The 7,997-nt window shown below is 40.5% G+C and overlaps 1 protein-coding gene across 1 annotated transcript; it reads left to right on the top strand.

The window, feature by feature from the left end:
- The first annotated feature begins 2,612 nt into the window (after positions 1-2,612).
- LOC107825718 (uncharacterized) lies at positions 2,613-3,780 on the top strand. Its single transcript, XM_016652615.2, has 2 exons — positions 2,613-3,137; positions 3,436-3,780. Exons 1-2 carry the CDS (start codon positions 2,613-2,615, stop codon positions 3,778-3,780), a joined length of 870 nt encoding a protein of 289 aa, XP_016508101.2.
- Positions 3,781-7,997: the final 4,217 nt, after the last annotated feature.

The following is a 7,997-nucleotide window of genomic DNA, read 5'->3' as shown; positions in this document are numbered from 1 at the left end:
TTTGTTTATATTGTGGTCACATTTTGAGGTATAGCCGGGGCCTTATTGGCGGCACCATCTTTACTCTCTTTTGTATCTTTAGAGGCTCCGTAGACACTATGTGGGTTGTATATGGGTGTTAGAAAGGTCAACGGATCATGTTGTGTTTTGGGCTCTTGTTCCGCTCAGTCATATGGATGTATGTATTTTGAAACTTAACAATGATGTAACAAAATGAAATGACTTAGTAATGTTTATATGTATGAACTTTCTACTGCCTAACTAATGAGAGCATGCCTTCTATGGATCATAGGTGAGTCGGGTAGATAGTTTCTAACAGGCTTGCTAGACCGGGTCCACTCGGTTGAGCGCCGGTAGCGCTCCGCAAGGTTAGGGCGTGACAAAAGTGGCAGTTGAGCTAGCAGCTTTTCGACTCCGAGATATAGCCATCCTTTGGTACGAGGGATGGGAGAGGTCTAAGGGACGTGATGCACCTCCGGCTGTTTGGGAGAATTATTCAGATGCCTTCCTTGACCAGTACTTACCGCGGGAGATCCAATAGGCTCGAGTCGATCAGTTTCTAGCCCTCAAGCAGGGCAATATGAGTGTCCGAGAGTATAGTCTCCATTTTGACTCATTGGCCAGATATGCACCATCCATAGTTGCTCCTATGCGGGACAGGATCCACAGGTTTATAGTAGGTTTGGCCCCAGAGTTCACCGAGGCATGTGCCGCCGCTGCATTGCAGGATAGTATCGATATTTCCCAGATTCAGGCATTCACCTAGAATATAGAAAGGGGTAGGCGTCGGCAGCAGGGCACAGAGAGGAATGAGCAAGGGCAGTGTAAGAAGATGAGATTTGCCAGGTCTCAGGAGCAGTCTCAGGGTAGTTATAGGCCCCGGTACTTCAGACGGCCACCTAAGCCTACGCCACCTCAGTTACAGGGTTACAGGTATGACCGCTATACTCAGTTAGGACCAAGTGAGAGCTCACAGGCGTCGGGTTTGCAGCGACAACGAGGTTCAGGGAAGACATGGTGATTTCCGCTGCGGTGTGACATCTGTGGTAGAGGATACTTGGGCCAATGCCGAGCAGGTTCTGATGCTTGTTATACATGTGGGCATCCGGGGCACATGATGCAAGATTGCCCAAATAGAGATTTTGGGGCTATGGCACAACCAGCGAGTGCAGCAACAGGATCATCTATGTTTGTGCTTCCTTCAGGGCATGAGTCTTAGTCTTCGGTTGGTAGAGGTCGAGGCAGAGGCAGAGGTTCCAGTTCAGATGGTAACCAGAGCCGTATTTATGCTTTAGCAGGTCGATAGGACCAGGAGTCTTCACCAGACGTTGTGACAGGTATATTGTCCATTTTCTCTCACGATGCTTATGCCTTGATAGACCCAGGATCTACTTTATTGTATATTACCCTATTTGTCGTAGGGAAGTTTAGTATAGTGCCTGAAATACTAAGTGATCCTTTTGCGATATCTACACCGGTCGGAGAACCGATTATTGCTAGAAGGGTTTACTGAGGTTGTATGGTGATAGTTTGTATTCGTCGGACCTCAGCCGACCTAGTTGAGCTAGAGATGATGGATTTTGATACTATCATGGGCATGGACTGTTTGGCAGCTTGCTATGCCATAGTTTATTGCCGAGCAAAGGCAGCCAGATTTTAATTTCCGGGTGAGCCAGTCCTTGAATGGGTAGGTAATACACCAACACCCAGAGGTAGGTTTATTTCCTATCTGAAGGCGAGGAAAATGATCGCAAAAGGGTGAATTTATCATATTGTGCGAGTTAGAGATGCAGATGCTGAGATACCTACACTTCAGTCTATTCCAGTAGTCAAAGAGTACGCAGATATGTTTCCAGTTGAACTTCCAGGTATTCCTCCATAGCGAGAGATTGATTTTAGCATCGATTTGCTTCCGAGAACTCAACCAATATCCATCCCTCTGTATAGAATGGCACCTGCCGAATTGAAGGAGTTGACGGAGCAGTTAAAAGATTTGCTGGAGAAAGGTTTCATCAGACCTAGTACCTCACCTTGGGGTGCAACAGTATTGTTTGTGCGGAAGAAAGACGGCTTGCTGAGGATGTGTATCGATTATAGGCTACTGAACAAGGTAACTATTAAGAATAAGTATCCACTTCCAAGGATCGATGACCTTTTTGATCAATTGCAGGGGTCTAGATGCTTTTCAAAGATAGATTTGAAGTCGGGGTACCACCAGGTCAGCGTTCGAGAGAAAGATATTCCGAAGACAGCCTTCAGGACCTGATATGGCCACTTCGAGTTCCTTGTCATGTCCTTCGGGTTGACGAATACACCTGCCGTATTTATAGACTTGATGAATAGCCTATTCCAGCCATCTTTTAGATCTGTTCGTGATAGTATTTATTGATGATATTATGGTTTATTCACGTTCAGAGGAGGATGCGGACCACCTGCGAGTGGTACTCCAAACCCTCCATGATCGTAAGTTGTATGCTGAGTTTTCTAAATGTGAGTTCTGGTTGAAGTCTGTAGCATTCTTGCAGCATATTGTATCCGATGAAGGTATAAAGGTAGACTTGATGAATATAAGGTTTTTAAATACACAACAGGCCTTCACTAGTGTGATTAACATGCAAAGAGAGCACAATTTCCTTGTAATTGTATTGATGGAACCATTTCAGAATCAAAGACACAAACAAAGATACAGAAGAAGGTTGAATATGGAAGCTACTTTGTCAAATGTCAATGGGAAGATATGGCTATTCTTTGATGTTAATGTGGAATGGGAAGTGATCATGGACACTACACAACAGGTCACTGTTAAGGTGTTTCATCAAGACATTGGCCAACATGTCATGATGACTTTTGTATATGCAAAGTGTACAACACTAGAAAGGATGGATTTGTGGGATAACTTGTATTATCTTGCAAGTGACATGGAGATGCCTTGGATGGTAGGTGGAAACTTTAATGTGATACTTCATGAAGATGAAAAGATTGGTGGTCTCCCAGTGTACCCTCCTGTATATGAGGATTTTGCTTTTTGTATCAATTCAAGTGGATTATTTGATTTAGGGTACAACGGGATTCCATTCACTTGGTGGAATGGAAGATCTAATGCAGAATATATCTTTAAGAGATTGGATATGATATTGGTAAATCTTCTTTTCCAGAATCTATTTCCTACTATTGAGATTAAGCATTTGATAAGGACTGGATATGATCACGCCCATTTGTTCATGAGTTGTAGAGAACAAGCAGCAAACTATGTGGATAAGGACTAGATATGATCACGCCCATTTGTTCATGAGTTGTGGAGAACAAGCAGCAAACTATGTGAAACCATTTAGGTTTCTCAACCTTTGGACCAAACATGAATCTTTTAAAGAGGTGGTGAGGCAGAATTGGCAAGCAGACTTCATTGGAGATCCTTTTCTAATGTTCAAGCATTAGTTGAAGAATGTGACGGCTGCATTAACCAAAGGGAGTAAAGTCACTTTTGGTGACATATTCAAGCAGTTGGCAATCTTGGAAAACATAGTAAAGGTGAAGGAGATGCTGTTTGAGGAGGAGCCAACTATAGCTAATAGAATAGTTTTTCAACAGGCCCAGGCAGAATTGAAGAAGTATCTGAGTATAAAGGAGCAGTATTGGAAGCAAAAAGTTGGGATGACTTGGTTTGCTGAGGGTGACAGAAATACTAGCTTTTTTCATAATCATGTGAATGGCAAAAGGAAGAAGTTACAATTGAAGAGGATTCCTAATGGAGATAGAAACTGGATTGAGGATCGAGGTTAATTGGCTGTTGCTGCTATGGACTTCTATGAAAATCAGTTTACCAATGAGGATGATCCTACAGATTATTCTATGCTTGACAATGTGCCTTCTGTGGTGACTGTAGAGCAGAATATGGTATTGTGCAGATATCCAACATTAGAAGAGGTCACGGGACAGTTGTTGAATTGAGTGGAGACAGTGCCAAAGGTCCAGAAGGATTTACTGGAAATATTTTATCAATACTGTTGGGAGATTATTGGTTTTGATATACACAGTATTATTGTAAGGCCTCGTAAAATTTTCGCAAAGGAAATTAAGGTTTCGTAGTGTCGAACTAGGCTTACATATTTGAGAATTGTAGAAATTCTTCGCGGCGAGCTTGCGAACCACAACTCGGACTTTTTGGGTTGAACAATGCGCTGGGGAGTAAAGAAAACTTTATGCAGAAAAAGACATTTATGCGGCCCACTATGCGGCCGCAGAATCACTCTGCGGACCGCATAATGGTCGCAGAGTGAATCAGAGGCGGGGCAAGATTGGAGGAAGGTCTGCGGTACACTATGCGACCACAGACCAGTTATGTAGTGCATTATGAGACCGCAGAACAGGTCTGCGAGCTACATAATCATTGCAGATCCAACCAGACGACCCCGGTTTTGGAGCGTCAACTATGCGACCGATATGCGGGCCGCATAATAGTTCTGCGGTACGGTCCCCGATCGTAGACTCGATTTCGGCAAGTTTAAGTTTTGGAAATTTTACCCGACCCCATTTTGATAAATAGCCTTTGGGGCTTATTTTGGGGCATCCATATGATGATTTTAGAGAGAGGTAAGAGTATTTTAGAGAGAGAAAGAGGAAACCTAACATTCTAATCATCCATTATTGTCCCAATCTTCAAGAATCAAGGAAGCCAACCATAAGATCTTCATGTAAGAGGTAAGATTCAAACCCTAGTCTTTAATTTCGAGTTTGGGTATGAGATGGGTAATTTGGGAGTATGATTTTTGGATATGGGAATTGTTATTTATCACATGTGTGGGCTAGTAGGGATTGTGGGGAAGTTTTTGAACAATCTTGAGTGGTTTTGGTGTTGAATTAGTTGTGGAGTGAAGAAAATCTTGTGGATGAATCTTGTAGTGTAATTTGCACGCCTAGTGTTTGATAAAATATTCAAGTGAGCTGGAACTATGTACTCCTTCCTAATTTGTGTTCAATTTTTCTATATCTCTAAATAGATCGAAGTGGCTAAGATTTTCGAAATATTGTAGTAAATTAAAAGGCTCGAAGCAAGGTATGTTGGCTAAACTCCTCTCTTAGAATTGAATCACACGATATTCATGTAATTTATGTAAGTCCCGAGTGGTTCATTATACTATTTCGAATAAGCTTGTGTTGAAAGATATATGTTCAATTGTTACACCTCATGTTTTCGTACGTGGAAGTACGCCATAAGTAAATTGATATAAGTCCGAAAATAAGATATTACATTCCGCATTTTCATACGTTAAAGTTTCATCGTAAGCTAATCACGTAAGTTCGGGAATGAGAGTATTTTGGGCTGTTAAGTATTATGTTATTTCAAATAAGTGATAAGTTAATTCGCGAAGGTGAGAGGGTAAGCAAATCGAAAAAAATGAGTTCCGTAGAAGTTTGGCAATTTGGGGATAAAATACGGTCCAAGCTATATATACCGATATTTATGGACTAGTACCATACAAGGTACCACATGACTATAATAGTAAGGTGTACAAAGAGTATTAAAAGTGAGTAGTATTTTAAGTAATTTGAGACAATTCTTAATTATGTGGGTAATTGATTAATTATTGGATAGTGGAAGATTATCAAATTAACCATGAGATTAGTGGTTAATTAAGGGTGATTTTTGATAAGGCTTGGACCAAAAAAACGTGGCAGCCCTTGAATTTGGCAATAAAAGCCATTACATGACTCATAAGAGACATGGCAAGGTGTCTCCTTATTAGGACATTTAGCAAGATTTGCTTAGCTTTAAGCCTTGAACGTGAATCATACAAAAATTCTTTATGTAAGTGGGTTATACAAAATGTCAAAATGCAAAGAAATCTTATCTTGAATAAGTATCAAGAATCCAATACGTAAGTGGGTGAGACAAATGCAAAGAGCTCTTATGTTGAATAAATGCCAAAGTTCATTCGGCAAGCAATTTATGCAGAATACAAAGCCAAGGACGATAGTCACTCCATATTATACTAGCAACGGAATTTTTTCGATTTTAAAGGAATACGGTGTAATCCTTCTCAAGAATATCACACGGATTTTTTTCTACTTCAGGTATGTTAAGGTTATCCCTTCTTTCTTTTTGGCATGACCCAAATAATACTGAAAGAAACGAGCAAACGCATAATTTTCATAAATGACCCTAGTCATAAAAATATTAGGGATATCTACATTCTTGATTCCACATGTGAATTATTATTATATCTTCTGTTCATGGGTCTCGAAAAAATATGTATTTGATAAAATTTATCCGACAGGCATATTATTTTTATGACATTCTGAGAAAATCTTATTAACATATTTCTTAAGGCATATTATTTTTATGACATTCCGAGAAAATATTATTAATGTATTTCTTATGCATTTCATGCATTTATACATGTACATTGACCCATGACCAAATGGCGTTATATACGCATATATTATATGTATATGGGCTATGAGAAAAGGTTATGGCGTTATATATGTACCACCACCTGATCAGCTGGTATACATGTTGATGATTTGCCCACAGTGGCCGAAATGATATGATAGGGTGCCCTTAGAGGCTTGATGATGTTATGAACGCATATACCAATGCATGGTATGACATTTATATGCAAATGCATGACATTATAAAAATGAAATGATTCACAGAGCTATGCAGACGTACATGTCGAGTCTTTTACTCCATGTTTCTCGCATGTCTATTATTTACTGATTTTCATTCCTTACATACTCGGTATATTATTTGTACTGACGTCCCTTTTTCCTAGGGATGCTGCGTTTCATGCTCGCAGGTCTCGATAGACAGGTCGAGAGTCCTCCAAGTAGGCGATCAGCTCAGCAGAAGATATTGGTGCACTCCATTTGCTCCGGAGTTGCTTGTTTGATCAGTATGATTTAGACGCGCATTGTTTGGTATAGCGGGACTCTGTCCTGACTTTTATGAAAATTATGTCATGTACGTAAAAGACTTGTAGACATATGTCATGTACGTAAAAGACTGTATGGCCTTGTCGGCCTATGTTCAGTATACGAGTGGTTATTTTGGTCTTATAGGCCCGTATGTCTTATGTATAAGTTGGTATCACATATTGTATACAACTTATCTCACGGCAGCCTTTCGGCTCAGTTATCTATGATAGAATGACATGAAAAGATATGTTATATTGGTACTTGGTTGAGTAAGGTACCGGGTGCCCGTCCAGGCTCATCGGTCTGGGTCGTGACAAAAGTGGTATCAGAGCAGTTCTGTCCTAGGGAGTCTACAAGCCGTGTCTAGTAGAGTCTTGTTTATGGGTGTGTCGTGCACCATACTTATAAGCAGGAGGCTAACGGGTATTTAGGACTATCACTCTTTCTTCTTACTCTAGATCGTGTGGTAGAGCTCAATTGTAAGAACTAAATTTTCTAAACTCTATCCTAGTCATAATACAACGATGCCTACATTCAGAAAGACAGTTGGTAAGAGATATAGCTGTGGAAGAGTTGAGTCAGAGGGACTCGATTTTTGCATCATGCTTATGATGGATAAATATGAGGTATTCAGCAGATCATGTCTGTACTAAGACGTGTAAGCCTCTTGATAAGGAGCCTTAAGGCAAAAATATTTATCCACCTTTATGGCGAAAGACAATGAGAGATTCAGAAGATAAATACAAGTTTCAAGGAGTAAAAGAAGCAAGATGAAGAAAGGTACGAGGTACCCAGTTAATAAAGATTATCACTATTCAGGAAGGTAGATATAAGCATTTTGAGTTACCTTCAACAGTGACAGATGTATGTACAATTGGCCACATCGATCTCAGTTATGCCCTATGGGAGCTAAGAGACATAGTTTAAGAGAAGAACGGGTTATCAGGATCCGGCTGGGGATAGAGTAACCCAAAATAGTGGATGGATTGGTAGAGTTAGTTGACAATTTTCGAAGGATGGTGCAAACGTGGTAATGGATCTCCTTGTGAGAAACCTTGATGGTACACCCTAAAATAGTACAG

The sequence above is a fragment of the Nicotiana tabacum genome, chromosome 23, assembly GCF_000715075.1.
Source record: "Nicotiana tabacum cultivar K326 chromosome 23, ASM71507v2, whole genome shotgun sequence".
Lineage (NCBI taxonomy): Eukaryota > Viridiplantae > Streptophyta > Magnoliopsida > Solanales > Solanaceae > Nicotiana > Nicotiana tabacum.
This window is presented reverse-complemented; position numbering and strand designations above follow the sequence as displayed.

Excerpts from the sequence above, each read along its gene's own strand:
- LOC107825718 (XM_016652615.2), top strand. The coding sequence starts at position 2,613 with ATGCAAAGAGAGCACAATTTCCTTGTAATTGTATTGATGGAACCATTT. Across the intron at positions 3,138-3,435 it reads AGAGATTGGATATGATATTG|TTGAAGAATGTGACGGCTGC; the intron begins GTAAATCTTCTT and ends TTCAAGCATTAG.